This window comes from Megalobrama amblycephala, linkage group LG18 (assembly GCF_018812025.1).
Source record: "Megalobrama amblycephala isolate DHTTF-2021 linkage group LG18, ASM1881202v1, whole genome shotgun sequence".
Taxonomy (NCBI): domain Eukaryota; kingdom Metazoa; phylum Chordata; class Actinopteri; order Cypriniformes; family Xenocyprididae; genus Megalobrama; species Megalobrama amblycephala.
This window is the reverse complement of record NC_063061.1, coordinates 910912-933863: the sequence shown is the minus strand read 5'-3', so window position 1 is coordinate 933863 and position 22952 is coordinate 910912. Positions and strand designations below refer to the sequence as shown.

The following is a 22952-nucleotide window of genomic DNA, read 5'->3' as shown; positions in this document are numbered from 1 at the left end:
TGCTCCGATTTAAACTGATATAACTTGAAAACATATAAGCAAGTATAAGTAGAGCATTTGTAAGGAAATTACCGACGGACGAGACCGCGCACTGCAAGTGTAACATCAAACAAAGCATGCATCTCTCACAGCTCATCTTGTGCAGTGAAGCCCGCGAATGTCCATGTAATTCGCTTCAACCTTTACAAACTTTATGAAAGATTATTTTACAGAAGGTTCGAGTGGTGTGTGTGTGTGTGTGTGTGAGGAATTGGAAGCAAGCAGAATACAGGTGCTTCTAAAGCACACTCAGCATCATAGCGCATCTGGTTAAAAACTAAGCTCAGAATCGATTCTGAATCGTTGGAGAGAGAATTGCAATGCATCGATGGATTAATAAAGACCCTGCCTGAAACTTAAGTTAAGGCCCTGTATGTCAGACATAAAATCAGCTTTTTTGAGCACTGTCCTCATTATTATCATGCAAAATCCACAGGTTCATTAGTGAGGTAATTTTCCGGAGTCTGTTGTTGAGTTTTGTTATTCTCTGCGGTCTGTCTGTTAGTTGCAGCAAAAAAGGACTCCACAGCTAGATGCTGTGAACTAGAGCAACTAATTGTATGTTTGTGGGAAAAACAAAAAACAAAACAGCAAATTACTTAGCATTTATTTACTAGACATGTATTTATGTATTTAGTAAACTAGGCTACTAGGAGCTAATAAGTTCCTAGCAAAGTAAAGACAATACAGGACAACCAACATAATAAAACATGGCTAAAATACACAGACAATAGCAAACTGAACAAGAAACAGGTGCACAACGCAATCCGTTACCATGACAACAAACGAGGACATGGACACAGGGAACTGAAATGAACATGTGACAAACACAGAAGGGAACTAATGGACCAAAATAAAACAGAAACAGACTCTGACCCTGACATAACACTGCATTCAATGCTTGAAGCTTGGTGCTGACGTGACCATCATAGTGACAACAGCCAATCGCATCACTTTGTTGCATGAACACAATTGGCTAGCGACTGCTCTAGGGTATTTGCATAAGGTGATCTGATTGGCTGACGTCTGCATTGGTGCTTGAAAAGTTGAGAAATTATCAACTTCTGCCACGAGCAACATGAACCCACTGTTCAGTTCGCCAATACGTGACGTCACCCATTCAAAGTAAATGAGAAGCGTTAACGCCTACGCCCCGTGTGAATGCAGCGTAAGCGTGCATTTGTGATAAACACTTGGCAAAGCCTTAGCCTTATTTAGATAACTAAATTATCAGATTGTTCTCATATGAGCTCTAGTGAAATGAACAAACAGATCTGTAGAGTCAAATGACATTTACACCAAGAGGACATGGAACCAAATTTTTGGCATCTGTTGAAATTACGGCAGCAAAGTGAATATTTATACTGTCTTTGAAATAAACCATATTGTATATCCGCAGAGATGACATTCAGAGATTAAGAGTTTTAGGAGAAAAAAGTTATATATTAAAAAAAAAAATGAAACTGCTGTCTGTGTGCATAAGAGATTAACGTGTATGTTGGCGCAATCCACAACAAGGGCATTTTCACATAGATTAAGATAGGATAATGTTGTGACTAATAGGCACAGTCCTCAAACGTTTTCTCATGAATAATTTATTTCCCATTGAATTGCCATTTTATCCCGCAGTTTGTAATGCAGTACCTCGGACACGTTTAGCATGTGCTAGAGAGAGAATGTAAATTGTCCACTAGTAACGTTTCACTGCACCTCAAGGTGATGGATACTTATGGAGGCCAATCTCATTTGTCTTACTCACAGGCTCTCTGCATAACAAGAGAACGAAGTCTATAAAAGTTCAGATGTGCAGCAGCAAGAGTGTGAAGTTATGGCAACCAGATACACTGCATGCGGATTTCCTATAATTGCTGCTCTAAAAAGGTCATAGAAATATGCAAGTAGAAGCTGCATTTGTTAACATCAGTTCTCAGCCAACATCTGTTTCAGCCATCAGAATTCCATATACTGTACTGTTTCATTGGATCTATTTAAACTGGCACTGGATCTGTTTTTCAGTGGCTTTCAAAATATGGTGGAGACAAAATTATGATTTGGCAAAAGAGTGGTGGCTTTTTGACAAACGTCTGGTTAAACCCGGCTCACGTCCAATTTTATCTGAATAATGGCACAAATAATTTTGCCATTTGTAGAGATACAGATATTGGCTTCCCTGCAAACCCATAGGGGTAACTTCATTCTGATCTAAACATCCTTACAACAACATAGATTTACATTGGAAGCAAAATTTAGTAACTTTAAGTTTCATCCTTGTTACATGAATTTACTACAGTAATAACAGTAAATCAAGCACAATTACAAGTAGCCTAATTAACAATAAACCAAACCCTAAACCTTTATTGAGTACATTTTGTTAAAGCTGCAGTCTGCAAGTTTTGCCTCTTTGTCGCCATCTCTGTTCGAAACCTGCAAATGCAGTTATTTGCAGAATTAAGCCTCATTTACACTGCATACGTCTGCGGTGCGTTACGACTCCGGCAAGGTTTTATTCCGTCCTCTACGCAACTCACACCAGAAGCATTTCCAACCTGGTCTCATGGGAGAGACGTACCCTTGGGCACGTTTTTGCGAGACACAAAATTACGTACCGGCGCGTACGTCTGGCCGCAGTTTCCGACAGAAACGAAACGCTAGAGGCCGGTAAAACGTCATTGAGTGCTTTGGCTCGTTTTCACACATGGTTTTGACGACGACCAGAGTCAGATTATGGATTCGTAAAGCCTCGTTTTGACGTCTCCTCGCGCAATACCATGTCGCGACTTCAAAACGCTTCTTACCGGAGCGCCCGATTTGTAAATGAACGTACTTTGGACTTTCCGGCTCGCTTTTTTTGGCCACAACCAAGCTTGCTCGGTAGCTCAGCCGATACGGAGTTGGACTTACGTCGAGGAGTCGACTCCCCCTGCCTGGGTACGAATCCCGCGAAAGGTGACTGACTGGTGAAAAAAAAAAGATCTAAACGAGCTGAAAAACGGTACACGATCGCGGACACTTCTTACGTCACGTTTGCTTTTGTTAACGGCATCGGGTAGGTTTAGGCGTAGCATTGGTGGGACGTTATTTTAAAACGTAACGGAGCGCAAATGTCAAATCGAGAACCGGTGCGATTCGTCATAAAAAACAACGTCATAAAAACGTACCGCATTCACCCTATTATAGTTTGTTGAAAAAAAAAAAAGGAACACGCTTTTAGCGCTGCTCAGTGGACATTTCGCAGCGAAACTGCAGCAATATGTACTCACTGGTGCGTATTTCGCGACTTGGGAAAACGTGCCCACGGGTATGTTTTCGTCATGAGACCAGGTTGAGCATTTCAGAAGCAAAGCGGCTGCTTTCGCGAGAACACCAGATTTGCCTGTCCAACGTTGCTTTTGTTGTTTTTTTTCGTGTTTTTAATGGCTAAATTGTTATATTTTGTCCGGTTTAATGGTGTTTATTGCTATGCCATACTTTATTTTGCTGTAGCCTGCAGATGAAGTTAATACACTTAAAAGTCCAGTTATGGATGACAAGAACAAAGAAATTTCAAATTTTTCAACTTCGAATCTCTTGTTGTCAGTTTCTGGCCTCCTAGTGATGTGAAATATGAGTGGGAGCCTACACAGCGTGATTATTTTGACTTTGTTTTGTATTTGAGCTCCGCGTCTTGGATGCGGCGTCCATAAAAAATAGGTGAGGCACCTATCTTTAGTGAAGCGGCGCGGCGAGTCACTTCTCAAACACACCACGGCGGGGCTGGTGTAAACACGAGCATTGACTAGAGTGGCCGCGTATCAGCTCCAGTAGCTGCGTCGCAGCCGTAACGCACCGCAGACGCATGCAGTGTACACGTGGCTTTATCATCTTTACAGAGGCTCCTAAAATCCAAAAGCCAATTAAAAAATCATATTAGGTTTTTGTTGAGGGAACCAGATGCTAACTGCCGGTTAGTCTGCAAATTTACGTCGTACCTTCATCACTCTATGGAGTCCAGACCTTCCAGTCTGAATGTCTGGCTGTGTGAGACTATGGAGACTGTAGTGTACACTGTAAGTTTCTAAATGCTTAGCTTAAATGTGTAACGTGCACCAACAGATGTAATGAAAGATTCATAAATATGTTGTTTCTATAGCTGTAAATACATTATAATGTTTACATTTTAGATGCTGTCAATACATCCATACATATTGTATGTTCAGCATCTAAAAATTGGTATCAAGGACCATGCAGTTTCACTGGTATTGGTATAAGTTGACTGACATTGTCATGAGCACTGACCTTTTATAAAGCAACTGACCCCTAACAAAATGCAAGTGAGAGCATTTGACTTCACTGAAACATTTTGGCTCTTTACATGTAAGATCTTAAGCTATTATATGCACTCATGCTTGATTATATGAATATGCATGAGCGCATCTACTAATTAGATTGAGATATGCCCTTTATGTATAACTAATTATAGTATAATTAGCCTTACATCAGTTGAACTGTCTTGCTGAAGTAAAGAAATGCATCATTAAAATTATATGATGAGTTACCAAGTGCCTTATAAATCTGCATTAATAGCAGACTGAGTATGATATTGTATGACTTTCTGCTCAAGTACATCAGAGTTTGTTGTTGTTTTTTTCTGTTACTTCAGGTCAAATTCATCATTTGTGATAAAATTTACAATTAAATATATATTTTTTTAGTTCTTTGTTCTTCTGAACTAAGCTCGGGTACACCAGTCAGAAGTTTTTGCGCATGAAAGTAATAATTTAGTTTGCCTTGTTTACTTGACAGTCAGTTTGCCATTATATATAATCTGCACTGTTAATTAAAGATTGTTTGACTTGCATTGTTGTGGCCCTGCAGTAAAACAGATGGCTTTGTTGTCTAACGGGGTTTTCATAAAAAAAATAATAATAATAAAAAAATCAATGTTTTTATCTGAAGGATGCAGTGACAATTAAAGTCTCATAAAAGACTTCATGAATACAATAGCATGGAAAGTGTCCACTTTCCGGCTTTTTATTTTTGCATTTTTTCCTGCTTCATACAATTTGTCTTAACACTTTCTGAAACACTTCATTATTGCACATTTCACTCCACCTCAAAGCTCAAACAGCCTATTATTGAGTTATTTTTGAAGTGTAACCGCACAGATTTTCAACCCACTTTTCCGTAGTATATGTAAATGAACAATTTTTACTCTTTCTCCGTGTTACTTGGACCAAGACATTCCATTTATTTGTCAGTTTTGTGTCATCTGGTGGACTTTTGACAGCATAAAAAGTACAGATTGTACTTCTGCATTTATTTATTTATTTATTTTTGTATCCCTGTCCATGCCACAGACATTGGGATTGACAGAGAGTTATTAACAAAATAGTTATTGTAACAGTAGGTTTATCACTGAAAATGTTGTCATACATATTGTACCAAAGAACAACTGGTATGTAAAGGTCCTGTTCAAATGCGGTTTTATTTCTATAACCTAAAGAGAATCTTCTCAGAATATTCCCTGCATATTATTTTTAGGTTTTATTTTTATGAAACTAATTAAAACATTGCAGATGTTTGTGTGATGACAAATACAGAGATTATTCTAATACCGAATTAAATGTCTGAAATTGGTTTAATGCAGCTTTTAATAAAACGTACAAATTAGATCAGTCAAAACACGTTATAATGATCAGATAAATCCAATTTTATAGCTAAAAATATTAAGCATGGTGTGAAAAGCATACAAATCATAAATATGTGGGTTTGTTTGCCCTTATTTTATTTTTTTCATTAAAACATCTTCGGTTGCAAATGCCATCCGGTTCCTCGAGTAGGAGAAAAGACGCTATGTCTTGGTGTTGACACTATAGAGGAATGCCCTTGTATACAGACGCTTTAAGCGTGGCAACTTTCTTTTCTTTATCTCTGATCCTTTGTGCTTATACATCTATTCAGTGTTGTACTCTTTGGCACTTTCACATCCGTATATAAGTGGTATCACACGCAAGGAATGCAGTTCACTTAAATTCCATGAGTCTATTTCAAGAAAATAAATCAACATGCTCAATTTTGTCAGAAAATGGCAATAATATGACCCAGTTTAAGCTCTAACAGCATAGAATATACTAACTGGACCAAGTTTTATGTTGAAATGTAATATAAAATTAAAGTCAATAAATGCTTTTTAAGACTCCACCTCACCGCTTTAAACTTATGTGTCCTGGAGTGGTACAGTGCAGTAATGTACCATCCTCAAATGCTTTGTAAAAGGAAGAGAGCCTAAAGATCCTGATCACATGACCAAGGAACGCAGCCAGCTGCAAGCTTTGGTCTCTGCTGAATCTAGGTCCCGATCAGTAACAAACTTGGTGCCTATAATTTCTCAATTTTGGAGAAATTTGTAAATCAGCTACTGTAACTTTGTTTTGATGCACTTTATTCTGGTGGAAAGCACTTATACTGCTTATATGTTTGGTAGTTTTTACCTTGAACCACGCTCACTAACACCATTTTCTACCTTAACAACAGCTGCCAGCCCTGGTAGCAAATTTAGCAATCTGAACAAGCTCTCCCTGAGGAATTCATATCATTCTTTCTCCTCTTAGTTCTCACCGAGGCTTGCCAGTCAGCTAACTCACCCCGAGCCCTTATTCTGCTTGAGTGATTTTGGCAGGTTATAACTTTGAAAGGTGAACGAGTACAGCCCTAGACATGGCCAGATGCCTCTCATTGACGTTTCCTTTCCAAAATGGATGTAATGTTAATTATCTCACCTCCCAAAACCAGAACATACTTTATTTTGAAAAAAAAAACCAAATAGTTTTTCAATAGTATTAAGTAGACTGCAGGAACCTTTATAACTCACAAGAAATGTATCTCTTTGTTTCTACTGTCAATTAAATAAATAATGTTGGGATAATTATTTTGGTCTATAGATGGAGTTTTGAACTGAGCATGAGTTCAGTATTCAGTAGTCAGGCTGGAACATGATCTGACACTGGTTGGATTGGCTCTTTTACTCTTTTAAGTTTCAGATTTATCAGCATTTTTAAGGAAACCTTGATATTAAAGGGAGAAATAGACTAGCCCCCTACTAGAAGCTGAAAGCAAGTCTTTCTCAGATGCTCCTGGACTATTACCAGTGTAATATACTGTAGCGTATACATCAAAGCAGATATTAATACCCCTCTTGCTTGCCCTCTTTTCTTTGGTATTCCCACTTAGCTACGACATGGAGGCAAGGTGATTCTGGTATGACTGGAAACTAGGACACAGATTCTCTCTCATCTATCAATTCCTACAAGAGGATTTCTCTTGCACCTACCATAGCAGTAAATATTTGTAGCACTGGAAACGCCTTTACTTAGTTCAAACCCGAGCTCGTTTCAGATGCTTTCTCTGTTGAAGAGGAAAACACTTTTATTTAATTCACTAAAAGTAAAAACTTTTTAGACTTGACTTCACAGTCATAAAAATCAAAAGGATCTACACAGCTATAAATAAAGCACAATTTAGTACTCTAAAATGCCATATATACAGTGGCATGGGAAAGTATGTGAACCACTTGCAGAATCTGTGAAAATGTGAAAAATTTTAATGAAATAAGTGAGATCATACAAAATGCATGTTATTTTTTTTATTTAGTACTGTCCTGAGTAAGATATTTTACATAAAAGATGTTTGCATTTAGTTCACAAGACAAAACAATAGCTGAATTTATTAAAATAACCCCATTCAAAAGTATGTGAACCATTGATTCTCAATACTGTGTGTGGTCACCTGATGATCCACGACTGTTTTTGTGTTTTGTGATGGTTGTTCATGAGTCTCTTGTTTGTCCTGAGCAGTTCAACTGAGCTCTGTTCTTCAGAAAAATCCTCCAGCTCCTGCAGATTCATCAGTTTTCAAGCATCTTCTGCATATTTGAACCCTTTCCAGCAGTGACTGAATGATTTTGAGATCCGTCTTTTCACACTGAGGACAACTGAGGGACTCAAACTCAACTATTAAAAAAGGTTCAAACATTCACTGATGCTCCAGAAGGAAACACGATGCATTAAGAGTCGGGGTGTGAAAACTTTTGAACAGGATGTTCAAGATGTCACAATTTTTCTGAAGAACAGAGCTCAGTTTAACTGCTCAGGACAAACAAGAGACTCATGAACAACCATCACAAAACACAAAAACAGTCGTGGATCATCAGGTAACCACACACAGTATTGAGAATCAATGGTTCACATACTTATGAATGGGGTTATTTTAATAAATTCAGCTATTGTTTTGTCTTGTGAACTAAACACAAACATGTTTTATGTAAAATATCTTACTCAGGACAGTACTAAATAAAAAATAGCATGCATTTAACATAACATGCTTTACTTTTTTATGCCACTGTATATATATATATATATATATATATATATATATATATATATACTCAGCAATATGTGACATTGGGTTAATTTTATCCAGCAGTAATCGGATTGGATCTGCAAGGCAGTTAGCCAAGAGTTTGTGATGGTTAATTTGCTGCATGATCGTGTTATTGGGGTCGCATGCTCATGATTTACTCTGAACCTTGAGTTAATTTATCCTACTTTGGGATTTTAAAACCCTTTGTTGTTCTCGTGCACCTATAAATTTGAATGACATAAATTTTAATGACATAATGGAATTTACATAAATTTGGCCACAACAATCTTAACAGCCAAAAACATGAATTCTGCAGTTATAATTACGGTAGCATTATGCAGAATGCTTCAGGCATGCAAGTTTTAAACAGAAATTCCCTTCAGAATACTTTAAGTGTCCTTCAGCTGGAGCAGGCCGATGCTCCCTTTGAAATATAATTTGTCCTTTATGACAGGGGGTTTGGAGGGTTCAGGAAAAACCATCATTAAATAATTCCCTTTTTTTTAATTTACCTTGAAAATACATTACAGGAATAAAGTATGAAATGGGTAAAAATGCAAAAAAAAAACAAAACAAAAGGAATGTGAAAGAATATGCTGGAAGTAATTGGCTCCAGCATGAACATGACTCTATGAAGAACAGGATTCTAGAGAAATAGTTGCTTGTGACTAATACTTTCACTCTCTGTGTGCACAGGATTACTACCACAGCCGCCTGCATGATGGACTTGCGCAGATACCCACTAGATGAGCAGAACTGCACACTGGAAATCGAGAGCTGTGAGTGACCAGTGAGAATATCTCTCCACATATTATATGTAATCCAAAAAAAAAAATTAAATAAAAAAAATGCATATATGTAATATACGTGTGTGTGTGTGTGTGTGTGTGTGTGTGTGTATATATATACACTGTCAGAAAAAAAGGTATGGTGCTGTCACTGGGGCTGTACCCTAAGGTACAAAGGTAAAAAGGTACTAATATGTACCTTTAAGGTACTAATATGCACCATTTAGGGGTAAGTAAGGTACAAAGATGTACCTTTTCACTTTTGTACCTTAGTTGAGCTCAAAAGTTTACATACCCCTTGCAGAAAATACACAAATGTTAATCATTTGAACAAAATAAAATGAAAATTGCATGCTATTTTTTATTTAGTACTGTCCTGAATAAAGTATTTCACATAACAGATGTTTACATAAAGTCCACAAGATAAAAAAAATAGCTGAATTTATAAAAATGACCCAGTTCAAAAGTTTAAATACCCTTGATTCTCAATACTGTGTGTGGTGTTACCTGGATCATCCACGACTGCCTCAACTCTGTCTATTTTTAAGTCTACTCTTAAAATGTATTACTTCACCCTGGCATTTAATATTTCCTGACTTGCTGTGCAATGATCCTTTATTTGAATGAACCTCATCCATTTTACAGTGTGTGTTTTATAGATTGACACAATATGATTTTGAGATCCATCTTTTCACACTGAGGACAATTGACGGACTTAAACACAACTATTACAAAAGGTTCAAACATTCATTGATGGTCCAGAAGAAAACACGATGCATTAAGAGTTGGGGGGTGAAAACTTTTGAACAAGAAGATGATGTGCAAGTTTTTCTTATTTTATTTAAAGATCATATTTTTTCATTTAGTTCTGCCCTTTGGAAGCAACAGAAGATTCTTGCATGTTTACTAGAAGAGAATAAAAGTATAATTTACCCTGTTCATCCAATTCAAAACGTTTACATCCCCGACTCTTAATGCATCGTGTTTCCTTCTGGAGCATCAGTGAATGTTTGAACCTTTTCTAATAGTTGTGTTTGAGTGCCTCAGTTGTCCTCAGTGTGAAAAGACGGATCTCAAAATCATATGGTGACTGCTGGAAAGGGTTCAAATATGCAAAAGATGGTGGGAAATCAAAGATTATGCAGGAGCTGGAGGATTTTTCTGAAGAACAGAGCTCAGTTTAACTGCTCAGGACAAACAAGAGACTCATGAACAACCATCACAAAACACAAAAACAGTCGTGGATCATCAGGTAACCACACACAGTATTGAGAATCAAGGGTATTCAAACTTTTGAACTGGGTCATTTTTATAAATTCAGCTATTTGTTTTATCTTTTGGACTTTATGTAAACATCTGTTATGTGAAATACTTTATTCAGGACAGTACTAAATACAAAATAACATGCAATGCTTCTTATTTTGTTCAAATGATTAACATTCAAATTATATTATGCATATATATATAATTGTCTGCTATTTTGACATATTTGGACAAGCAAACATTTGATCCTCTGAATCAGTGCCTGTTACTAAAGTTGATATTTGAACTTGAACACAACCACTTATTTATTCAACAAAAATATCAGTAGATGTGAATTTCTTCTGTGGGAAGAGTAAGTACATCCTTGGGTTCTGTAGCTAGTATTGCCCCTTTAGCAGAAATGACTTCTTGTAGATGTTTTGCATAATTGGCCACCAGTCTCTGACATCGGCCTTTTTGACCACACTTCCATGCAATATTCTTTCAGTTGCAAGGTGTTTGAGGGTTTTCTTGTATGTACTGCCCATTTCAAATCCCCCCACAACATTTCAATGGCATTCAGTTCTGGGCTTTGACTAGGCCACATCCAACTCTCCATTTCTTCTTTTTGAGCCATTCTTTGGTGGATATGCTTGCGTGTTTAGGATCGTTATCCTGGGTAATAGGTCCACTTTCAATTCGATTTCAACTGTTGGACAGGTGGCCTCATGCTATCTTCAAGCACTCATTGCTATGATGCTGAATTCATTGTTGAATCAATGAATGCAAGCTGTCCAGTCCTTGAGGCAGCAAAGCAACCCCAAATCATAACATTTCCATCACCGTGCTTCTCAGTTGGTATGAGGTTGTTGTCCTGAAAAGCTGTCCTTGGTCTGTGCCAAACATGTCTGCTGTTACTGTGGCCAAACAGCTTGTCTGTCCAGAGCACATTACTCCAGTAGGTCTTTGTTTATATGCTCATTGGCAAACTGTAGTCTTGCTTTAATGTTTTTTTTTAGACAGCAAAGGCCTTTTTTTCCTAGCATGCCTCCCATGCAGGTCAAATTTGTGCAGTCTCTTTCTGATTGTAGATGCATGCACTTTGACACCAACAGTTGCAAAACTTATAAGCAGATCCTGTGATTAAATTTTGTGGTTCTTGGAGACTTATTTTTGCATCAGGGGCTCTTGGGCTGAATTGACAAATCGTTTGAAATCGGCACCACTTGTAGATGATTTTCCTTACAATGGAATGATATATTGCATATAATTTAGAGATCTATTTAAATCCCTTGCCTTTAGATCGTGGCATGATGGCGGCACACACCTCAATAGCAAAGGGAGCAGCAGACACTAGATATGAGGTTTAAATAGGACAGGTTCCACCTGCACTCCCTAAGCAGTTTCATATATCAGATTGCATAAGTATTCAGACCCTTAACTCAGTACTTAGTTGAAGCACTTTTTAACAGCGATTACAGCCTTTTAGATTAAAGTCTTTTTTTGGTGTAATGTGACATGCTTTGCACACCTGGATTTGGGAGGTTTCTGCCATTATTCCCTGCAGATCCTCTTAAGCTCTGTCAGGTTGGATGGGGGCTGTCGGTGGACAGCAATTTTTGGGTCTCTCAAGAGATATTTGATTACATTTGTGGCTGGGTCACTCAAGAATATTCACAGAGTCATTCCTAATCCACTCTTATGTTGCATTGACTGTGTGCTTAGGGTTATTGTCCTTTTGGAAGGTAAACCTTCAGCCCAATCTGAGGTCCTGAGCGCTCTGGACATCTCTGTATTTTGTTGTGTTTAGCTTTCCTTCTACCGTGAACAGTCCCCCAAGCCCTGCTTCTGAAAAACATGCTTCTCTGTCTGGCCACTGTGTTTGTAGTCTTCCCCTGATCCGTGCCTTGACACAATCCTGTCTCTGAGCCCTGCAGGCGGTTCCTTTGACCTCATGGCTTAACTGTGAAAATACATGTCAGAGCAACAACTATCACAAATATGTTTTTTGCTTTTTCATTAGGAGATATGAAGTGCATATTGATGTGAAAAAAAAATAAAAATAACAATAATGCATTTAGCATGATGTTGCAACATAAGAGGGTTTAGATACTTTTGCAAAGCGCTTTATGTATATATAGTATTGTCTGGACAGCATGGATTTCATAGTGTGCTAAGAAGCATACATTGAAAAAAAGAGCATAAATTATAATATACAGATGTAATTTACAATATAAATAATATAATTATGTTGTTTTCCACATTACAGTATGAGAACGACATGTTTTTGCATTACAGTAATGAGAATTCATTATTGATCAGTCAACATACTCTAATGAGACTCTTTATTTTTTGTGCTTTTGCCATTTTTGGAGTCATTGTTAGGACATTTAGTCCTGGTTTCACAAACAGGGCTTAGATTAAGCCAAGATTAGGCCATAGTTCAATTGGGATATTTAAGTAGCTTTTGTCTTGAGACAAAACAATGGTACTGACATGATTTAAGATATGTCAGTACAAGATGCTTTCAGATAAAAAAAGTTCAAACATGCATTTTAGTCTGGAACTAGGCTTTACCTTATTAAATTAACTATTTGGTCTACAAAATGCACTCAAAAATAGCTCATTGAACTCAATTTAATTGAGAGCAGGAAATCCATCAGCCTAAACAAAAGTGCCACTCTTCTGCATAATGGTAACCACAAAATTCAAAATCAATACAGAAACTCCTCTAAATGTCCAACATAACTGAACATTATACACTAACAACATCTTTCCCTTTACTGTAAAACACATAAAATAACACTTTAATCCCTAAATTTACTCTCATAATGCAGTGCCTTGCAAAAGCATGCTGGGAACTACGGATCCTCTACCCAGTTAGTTATGTCAACATTATTAACATTAATATTTTGTGCATTTCACTCAGCAATCTTAAGTTGACTGAACAAACACGTATTAAGAAAAGCTGACAACACTCATTTTTAGTCGAAACAACTCAGTTAAATTAAGTTCATGTAGTTACATAAGTTTTTAAGAATGTGAACAAAGATGGTTTAAGTGAAACTAACAACAGTGAAAGTTCATTTTATGAGTGCTGACTGTGGCACGCCAAGTTTGATGTATGCTAAACTACTGACAATGACTAATATCAAGAGATTTAAGTGCAGAATGAAAGGTCACCACAGCGATGTTTCCGTGATGAGACACCTTCGGATGAGTTCTGATCAGGGAATAATATTCTTTGATTGTCAATTAACTTCAAATAGACAAAGTAAGAACATAAAGATGAAAGTAATGAAAGTGACATCTGAAGGTCAAGTATGCCCATACTCAGAATTTGTCCTCTGCATTTAACCCATCCAGTTAGTGAACACATTAGGAGTAGTGAGTAGTGAACACACACACACCCCGAGCAGTGGGCATCCATTTTGGCTGTGGTGCCCAAGGAGCGATTGGGGGTTAGGAGAACCTCAGTCATTTCTTGAGAATTGAACCCGCACCTTCGGGTTACCAGTCTGACTCTCAACCATTAGGCCACAACTGCACCCAACAGTTGATTAAAGATAAGCATTCATGGTTGCATGTCCTTACAAACATGGATATTTCAAACAAATCGACTGCAGTGCAAAAATGATGTCATTACAATCTTGATCATTTTGATTGGCAATCATGAGCAATTCATATTGAGTTCTATGGGTTCTTTGTTTCTAGTAGAAACATATTTTCGATCTGAGCCCTAAAAAGCCAGCCGTACTCCACCGTTACCTTAATTAGGATGACCTTCATCTCCATAAAGCCAAGAGATAAAGAGAGCCAGTCAGCATTCATGCTACACAGCGCCATGAGCAGAAAAGGCCTAATCAAATCTAATTGTGACTCTATATATGCGGTGTACGCTGGGAAATCAGTGGAGATCCAGCAGTAATCCTCCGGCATCTGCTGTTACGCATGGCCCATTGGCTGCTGTCATTAAAGCGGAAAGAGAGAAAGCTGAGAGCTAGAGGAGATCAGGAGAGGGCATGTGTACACACTTGCTAATTGTGCTCTTGTGAACTCCAACACATTGTAGAGAAGAGCTAATGGTTAGTGCTAATAAAAATTGAAAACGCAAGAAGCCTTCCTTGTTTTACATTAGTTTCCAATATAAGAGCCTGCGAAACTGCAATATGATGTCCAAGTCCATGCTTTCTTTCTTTCTTTCTTTCTTTCTTTCTTTCTTTCTTTCTTTCTTTCTTTCTTTCTTTCTTTCTTTCTTTCTTTCTTTCTTTCTTTCTTTCTTTCTTTCTAGTGTGAAACGTCATTCTGTATTGACATGTATTGACATCCTGTCAGCATAATGTGTCTATAACCTAAAATCCTGGGAGAACCCTATGAACTTTTGTCTAATTGGTTTTGCCTTTTTCTTTCACAAGCTCTGTCCAAGTTTTACTTTCTTTTAAGTAAACTCCACAGAGGTTTCTGAGAACAGAGAGTGTCAGCTGTACTGCAGCGTTACCTGTAGCAATGCCAAGGTCATGGGGTCGTTTCCCAGCGAGCACATATTGATGAATGTATACTGAATGCACAGCAAGTCATTTTGCAAAAATGGTTAGTGGGGTCAGATGGCCAGGTCATCCTCTGATGGGCTCCCAGCAGGCTATTTATGCACCATCTGATGCATATTGCACACTAAATAGATAGAGCTAGCTGAATTTGTCAACTCCAATCTTACTAGTTGGTGCTACTCAACTTTCAGAGTATGCAAGATTTTACCAACACACAAGATTATTAGTTTTTCAGGTTAGTGGTATGAAATATGTGTCCTTCTCCATCATTTTGAATGTTTTTTTTTAACCAAAAAACAACAACAACAAAAAAAAAAAAAAACAATTTGAGTTTTCTTATGCTTTCTAACAATATGTTTGATTCTACTCCCAACCATTGTCATACGGATTAGGGCCAAGCAATAATAAAGAAATAAAACCATCTCGAGATTAAAGTTGTTAAATTTCGAGAAAAAACTCGTTAAATTTCGAGAAAAAGGTTGAGATAAAATGTTGAGAATAAACTCGTTAAGTTACGAGAAAAAAAACTTGTTAAATTTCGAGAAAAATGTCGAGATAAAATGTTGAGAATAAAGTCATTAAATTACGAGAAAAAAGTCGTTAAATTACGAATTTGTTCTCATAATTTAATGACTTTTTTCTCGTAATTTAATGACTTTATTCTCAACATTTTATTTTGACTTTTTTCTCGAAATTTAATGACTTTTTTTCTCATAATTTAACTAATTTGTTCTCATAATTTAACGACTTTTTTCTCGTAATTTAAGGACTTTATTCTCAACATTTTATCTCAACCTTTTTCTCAAAATTTAACGAGTTTTTCTCGTAATTTAATGAGTTTATTCTCAACATTTTATTTCGACTTTTTTCTCGAAATTTAACGACTTTTTTTCTCATAATTTAACAAATTTGTTCTCATAATTTAACGACTTTTTTCTCGTAATTTAATGACTTTATTCTCAACATTAACGACTTTTTTTCTCATAATTTAACGAATTTGTTCTCATAATTTAACGACTTTTGTCTCGTAATTTAATGACTTTATTCTCAACATTTTATTTGGACTTTTTTCTCTAAATTTAACGACTTTTTTTCTCATAATTTAATGAATTTGTTCTCATAATTTAACGACTTTTTTCTCATAATTTAACGAATTTGTTCTCGTAATTTAACGACTTTTTTCTCATAATTTAAGGACTTTATTCTCAACATTTTATCTCAACCTTTCTCTCAAAATTTAACGAGTTTTTCCTCGTAATTTAATGAGTTTATTCTCAACATTTTATTTCGACTTTTTTCTTGAAATTTAATGACTTTTTTTCTCATAATTTAACAAATTTGTTCTCATAATTTAACGACTTTTGTCTCGTAATTAATGACTTTATTCTCAACATTTTATCTCGACCTTTTTCTCGAAATTTAACGAGTTTATTCTCAACATTTTATTTGGACTTTTTTCTCGAAATTTAACGACTTTTTTTCCTCATAATTTAACGAATTTGTTCTCATAATTTAACGACTTTTTTTCTCATAATTTAACGAATTTGTTCTCGTAATTTAACAACTTTTTTTCTCGTAATTTAAGGACTTTATTCTCAACATTTTATTTCGACTTTTTTTCTTCAAATTTAACGACTTTTTTTCTCTTAATTTAACGAATTTGTTCTCATAATTTAACGACTTTTTTCTCGTAATTTAATGACTTTATTCTCAACATTTTATTTGGACTTTTTTCTCGAAATGTAACAACTTTTTTTCCTCATAATTTAACGAATTTGTTCTCATAATTTAACGACTTTTTTTCTCATAATTTAACGAATTTGTTCTCGTAATTTAATGACTTTTTTCTCGTAATTTAAGGACTTTATTCTCAACATTTTATTTCGACTTTTTTTCTTGAAATTTAACGACTTTTTTTCTCTTAATTTTAACGAATTTGTTCTCATAATTTAACGACTTTTGTCTCGTAATTTAATAACTTTATTCTCAACATTTTATTTTGACTTTTTTCTCGAAATTTAACGACTTTTTTATCATAATTTATCGAATTTGTTCTCATAATTTAACGTCTTTTTTCTCGTAATTTAAGGACTTTATTCTCAACATTTTATCTTGACCTTTTTCTCAAAATTTAACGAGTTTATTCTCAACATTTTAGCTCGACTTTTTTCTCAAAATTGAACAACTTCAATCTCGAGATGGTTTTATTTTTTTATTATTGCTTGGCCCTAATCCTCTTCCGTATTGTCAAGATGTTTAAATGGTGGCTGCATTAAAACTAGTGAAAATGGCCTCTAAAGATTTCAAACAATTTTGAGACAAATCAGATTATAAGATTTATTCAAACATAAATTAAATAATATATATATAATGTATTTAGAATATAGTACATATGTCTAACAATATATTTATGAATATTAGTAATATGCTCTTTTCTATTTTTTTTTTTTCAACTCAACCTGGTCATGTGACACATTATGCTTTATTACTAAATTTTACTTAAAGAGCCCCTAACTTTAAACATTTCAGTACATTCTATAGGTATTACCTTCCGGACATCACATTCATGCATGTCACGTTTTTTTTTAAAACATTGAATGATCTTAAATTGGCATGAATTTGTAACGGAAACATAAATACACATCTCCATGAAAACATGACACAAGCTTGATATTGAATGACTTTCCCGAGGTAAATGTCCTTCATGCTCAAAGCAACATTTATTGTTTGAATTTCATGATAAAATTAACTTGATCATTTTCAAGCCAAGACTTATCAAAAATAACATAAAACACAAGAGTCCAAATGCAATCTTTATTTTCCTTATAACCAATTTTCTTCACAAAAGGTTCATTGTAACATTTGACATGTAATGATAGAGTGTTGTTAGCACTTAGCAGCAGGTACACTAGATATCCTCAAGCATAACTTTATGTCATGATTTGTTTGGTGTTTTATTACTTTTGCAGGCACAGAATATCTCATCATATAGTCTAGACATTGTTTTGCAGTATTATGCTCTTTTTCCAAACAACCTGCCACTTAAATGCATATAAAAATGCAACAAACTCTAATTGCCAGATTCATATTCTATTCTAAATAGGCAGTTCTTAGGCAGAGTGAGCTGCAATGTGGAGCAGATTTTATGATGATTGTAAAAAGTCTGGCCATGTGAAACTTGGTGGCCATTGGATGTATGACAGTCACCTAGTGCATGCATGGAGAAACTCAAAACCAGAAAATCCAATGCTAAATTGTTGACAGCTGTGAAGAAGTCAACATCAGGTGTTTCTCACCAAGCACTGTCAGTAGAGTTTTGTTGTGCCTTCCCTCGTTGCCATGAGCCTGTCCTTGAGCTCAGATGTTGTCCTGTGGGGTGGGATGACAATGATATGAAGGATCCTCAGCCACCATCACTGGTTAAACTGTATGAGAAAGATTATGTGCAACAGCTGATGTTCCATCTAATGGTTGTAAAACTGTATGGACAGTTAATGATTTTACACCTAATGATTTTATTTAAATTCAGGAAGCCACAATCCAATTACAGAACTATTGTTTTGTAGTAATGGCTTTGATCTACTGTAAGATCACTTTACAGTAGTGTAATGAAAATGAATTTTCCCTAAAGCTCATTGTTGTATTTTACAGTATCTGCACTCTTTTCATTTATGTTGTATACTGTAATAGACATCGAGCTGCAAATACATTCCAGAAATCCAATTAGAGTTTTTTATTACAGTGAATTGATCTTGATAGTGTTTGCTGGGCAGGAAAGTAGTATGTGTATTTGTTAGGTTTTGTGTGCTATCTGAAGTCAAAGTTTGATTCTGACAAAAGAAAATATGTTTTTTTTGACTAAAATACATGATTTTAATGTGACATTTTGAGGTTTGCATAAGTTGGTGTGTAGTTCAGAGATTGTGTTTATAGTTTTTTATGAATTGTGTGTTAGCAATCGAGAAAAACTGTAACAAATCTTTGCTAATTATAGTTTACACGGAAATCACCCCAAAAAGGCATGAAATGCATCATCATTAGTGTTAACAGGAAGCCCAAAAGTTGCAGCATACACATTTTTCCTTCGACTCTAATTGGAAAGTCGAGGTGCTAGTAGAAACAGTGCAGATGTTTGCAAAACAATTTGTAGGTCACAGTAAATAGATGGCCAAGATTATGCATTCCGTGTTTCTAGGAATTTCTGTGCAATTCCTACTCCATCATAGAATTTTACTGCCATACAGCTGTTGGCTGCTCTGTATATGTCTTGAGAAAATGTCATGCGTGAAAAAATGAACTGCGACTTAGCCCCAAGGAGAGCTATAAAACGAATATCTGCCATGACATATAACCGAATGTAACTCTAATAAAGGTACAATAATAAAGAAGCTGCCACACAAATCCATCCACCTACCCACCAGCTACCCACTGATGCATAATCCATGGTCAAGATTAGAATAACAAAGACAAAGGTAAATAGTGTCATTCACAAAAGTCAAGTTGTAATTTCATCTATAAATCCTAAACCTCTAGCACATTGGTTCACATCCACAACCACAACGATATTCCCTAATTTTGTTTTAATAATGTATTTTGATCTAATGGGCACCTCCTAGTTTCTGGGAAAAAAAAAAAAAAAAAGTAATTAAAATAAAATAAAATAAAATAAAATAAAATAAAATAAAATAAAATAAAATAAAATAATTATAATTAATTGTATTAATTAACTGAAAATTGAAAATGAATAAATTCAAGCAAGCAAGATCCAGATTTAGGAGCTGAATGTTCTTCTTCTGAATATCCTTTTTACTAATTAATCTACTTTGGTGGTTTTCACCCTCCGTCTTAATGCTCTGTTTTAGTTTTGTTTCTTTAAAACCCGGCTTCCGGAAAGCATATAGTCTACTCTGAATGCTCAGCCGGCCCTTGTCTGTTGTGATTAGTCTACTACTTAGTCTACTATATATATATATATATATATATATATATATATATATATATATATATATATATATATATATATATATATATATATACACACACACATACACTCTGTAAAACAGAAAAAATTACACATGTATATACCTCTTGCGTTTCAGATGTGATGTTATAAATGTGTAATTTTTCTACATCATGGCATCAATCTGCAAGGTTCAGGAAGCTATCATTAGAACAATGGTGAGAATAAAAGGTTCTGTTTGTGCTGCTTCCTTTGTAATTATATTTGCCCTTGCAGTGGGAAAAAAAGTCTAAAATGTGTAAAATGGTGAAGTAGCTGCTTTCTAGAAACAATGGCAATATGAAAAATGATGCATTTAAGGCAGTTTTTTTTCTGTTGGAGAGATTAACTCTCTTTGGCGTGGACTTTGTGCTTTCTAACTTCGTAGATTGTTTGCATGCTATATTACATACAACAGGCACGGCAAAAAAAGAAAAGAAGCATATTTTAAAGTCCCCTTTACATTTTATACATGATAAAATATTTTAGAGCTTGGCATAACTAGTTAAATGTGAATATTCAATTTAGATTTGCATTAATTCAATGTTGTGTGTCTTACACTTTTAGAATTAAGCTACCTCATATATCCAGGTTTTCTAAGATTGTGGGAACATTTCAGTTTCATATGTAATCCTGGTTCCCTAAATAGAGAACAAGATGCTGCACTAGTAGCTGACACTATGGGAACACCCCCCAGGCTAGCACTTAAGGTGTCACTTAATGATATGCACACATCATCACTCATGAGATTTCGATGAAGGAAGCAGAAGAGTAAATAAAGAGAATGGCAGAGTTATGCAGTGTCTCATTTCATACTCAGGGAAAAACATTTTCGTCACTGTAAAACATTTTTTACATCACTGTAAAAAAATATTTTCATGAAAAATATTATCACAACTTTTTTTTCTCTTTTCAAATTAACTTAAATAATTAATGTGGTGCACATAACATAATATTTTAAGTTTCTATTTATTAAACCAATCTCCTTCATTGTATTATCTTAATTTCAATGAACTCAAAATTTTAAGGCAACCAGGTAACTTACTTTTTTTTTTTTTTTTTTTTTTTTTTAAGTTAAAGGTGCCATCGAATGAAAAATTTAATTTACCTTGGCATAGTTGAATAACAAGAGTTCAGTACATGGAAATGACATACAGTGAGTCTCAAACTCCATTGTTTCCTCCTTCTTATATAAATCTCATTTGTTTAAAAGACCTCCGAAGAACAGGCGAATCTCGACATAACACCGACTGTTACGTAACAGTCGGGATCATTAATATGTACGCCCCCAATATTTGCATATGCCAGCCCATGTTCAAGCCATTAGACAAGGGCAGCCAGTATTAACGTCTGGATCTGTGCACAGCTGAATCATCAACTTTTTTTTTTTTTTTTTTTCTGGGGTTGGTTACAACATTTGAATGTTCCGATGAACATTCTCCGCTGGTTGAAAGGCCCTCCAAAATAGGTAATCCTCCAACAGTAAAGAGTCCTCAGAGCATAGTCCAAACGCTTGTATCCAGACAAGAGTGTGCACTTATTAAACACCTCTAACATCTATTACATCTTCATCCTCAGAGACCGACTGGACTCAGCATCTACTCAGAACTGCTGTAGCTTTAAACTTTCTAGTCTTCCAATGCCAACTTACCAAACACTCTTTTTAAAATGTAAATACATGCAGATAAACAAAATAAACATTTTGGCATGGCATATTTGATGGCCTTTAAAACATGTTAACCCTAGTTACAGTGTAACCCTCGACCGCTGTCATCTCTAAATACCCCTGATCTACTAAACGAGAAATGGTGAAGTCAGAGGTAGCAGGGTTTGTCACATGCGTTGAGAAAGGCTGCTTCTAAGATCTCAAGAGTAGACTTGCTGTACGGCCAGCTATAACATGCTTGTCTAGTCTAGACTCAGCATCATGCTGGTCTGTATCAGGCCAACTTATAAAACAATGAAGACCAAGCCTCCTGACTGCTTGGGGGGGGAGCATCGGTCTGTCCCCTGCCAAACTCCACAGCGTCCAAAAAGGCAGAACATAAAATATCCTCAAGGCCGAAAGAGATAGCATCATGAGTGTCTAAGCTTGGGCACAACTCCTTACTTGCAAAATTGACTGAAGAAAATGCATATGTATTCCAACGAGAGAAAGAAAGAGAGAGAGAGAGAGAGAGAGCAGTCTGCTCACTCTACGTAGCCTTGAGGTCATCATCAGATCATGGGGAAGTACTAGCACCTTCAGCCAATGAATTGGTGTGTTTTTAAGGGGCTTCAGACAATCATCACATTGGGGGGTGTTCCCATAACTTCAGCTACTTGTGCAGCTTCTGGTAAACCAATAAAAGGGAACCTTGTAAATACAAATAATAAATATCTTGATGTTTAGTTGCTTTATATTATAAAGACAGCCCCTATTTTAAATAATTTTAAATTCATCTTGAGGCCTATTTGGAAATTTACTGACGCCCCCTGATTGAGAACCAATTTTCTAGCAGAAAGACCTTTTACATTTTCCTCTTCCAGGAAAATGGACCAAAAATATCATCACAACCATCCCATTCTCTGTCCAAATGTGTCTGATTCTGCCACATGTCCAAGAGCTTTGTGTGCCATTATATAGATGCCAAAAGTTCCCTTTAGCATTTGCAGATGGGGCTGGTGATCAAATGTGGGTCTTTTCCTCACAAAAAGCAAATGTTTGGCTTTGGAAGACTTGAAATATTTGTATGTATGTATTTATTTCTTTATTAGGGTTAGGGTAAGATTCAAGTTAGGTGTAAAAAATAGGAATCACAACCTAGGACAATGAATATACTGTATACTCTACAGTAGTTTTCTCAATTGTTTTAATCTTCACACAGTTTTAAAAACTCACACCTAACATTATATACATCTAACTTGTGGTTAAATACATCTAACCTTTGAAATGTCACA

The 22952-nt window shown here is 35.7% G+C and overlaps 1 protein-coding gene across 2 annotated transcripts in view; it reads left to right on the top strand.

Moving 5' to 3' along the window:
- Nucleotides 1–22952, top strand: part of LOC125252472 (gamma-aminobutyric acid receptor subunit beta-2) — a 105602-nt gene that overhangs the window by 46906 nt on the left and 35744 nt on the right. For both annotated transcript variants that reach the window (XM_048165806.1, XM_048165805.1), the window contains exon 6: nt 9133–9215. In XM_048165806.1, coding sequence (XP_048021763.1) covers nt 9133–9215 — 83 coding nt within the window. The remainder of the gene's footprint in view (nt 1–9132; nt 9216–22952) is intronic.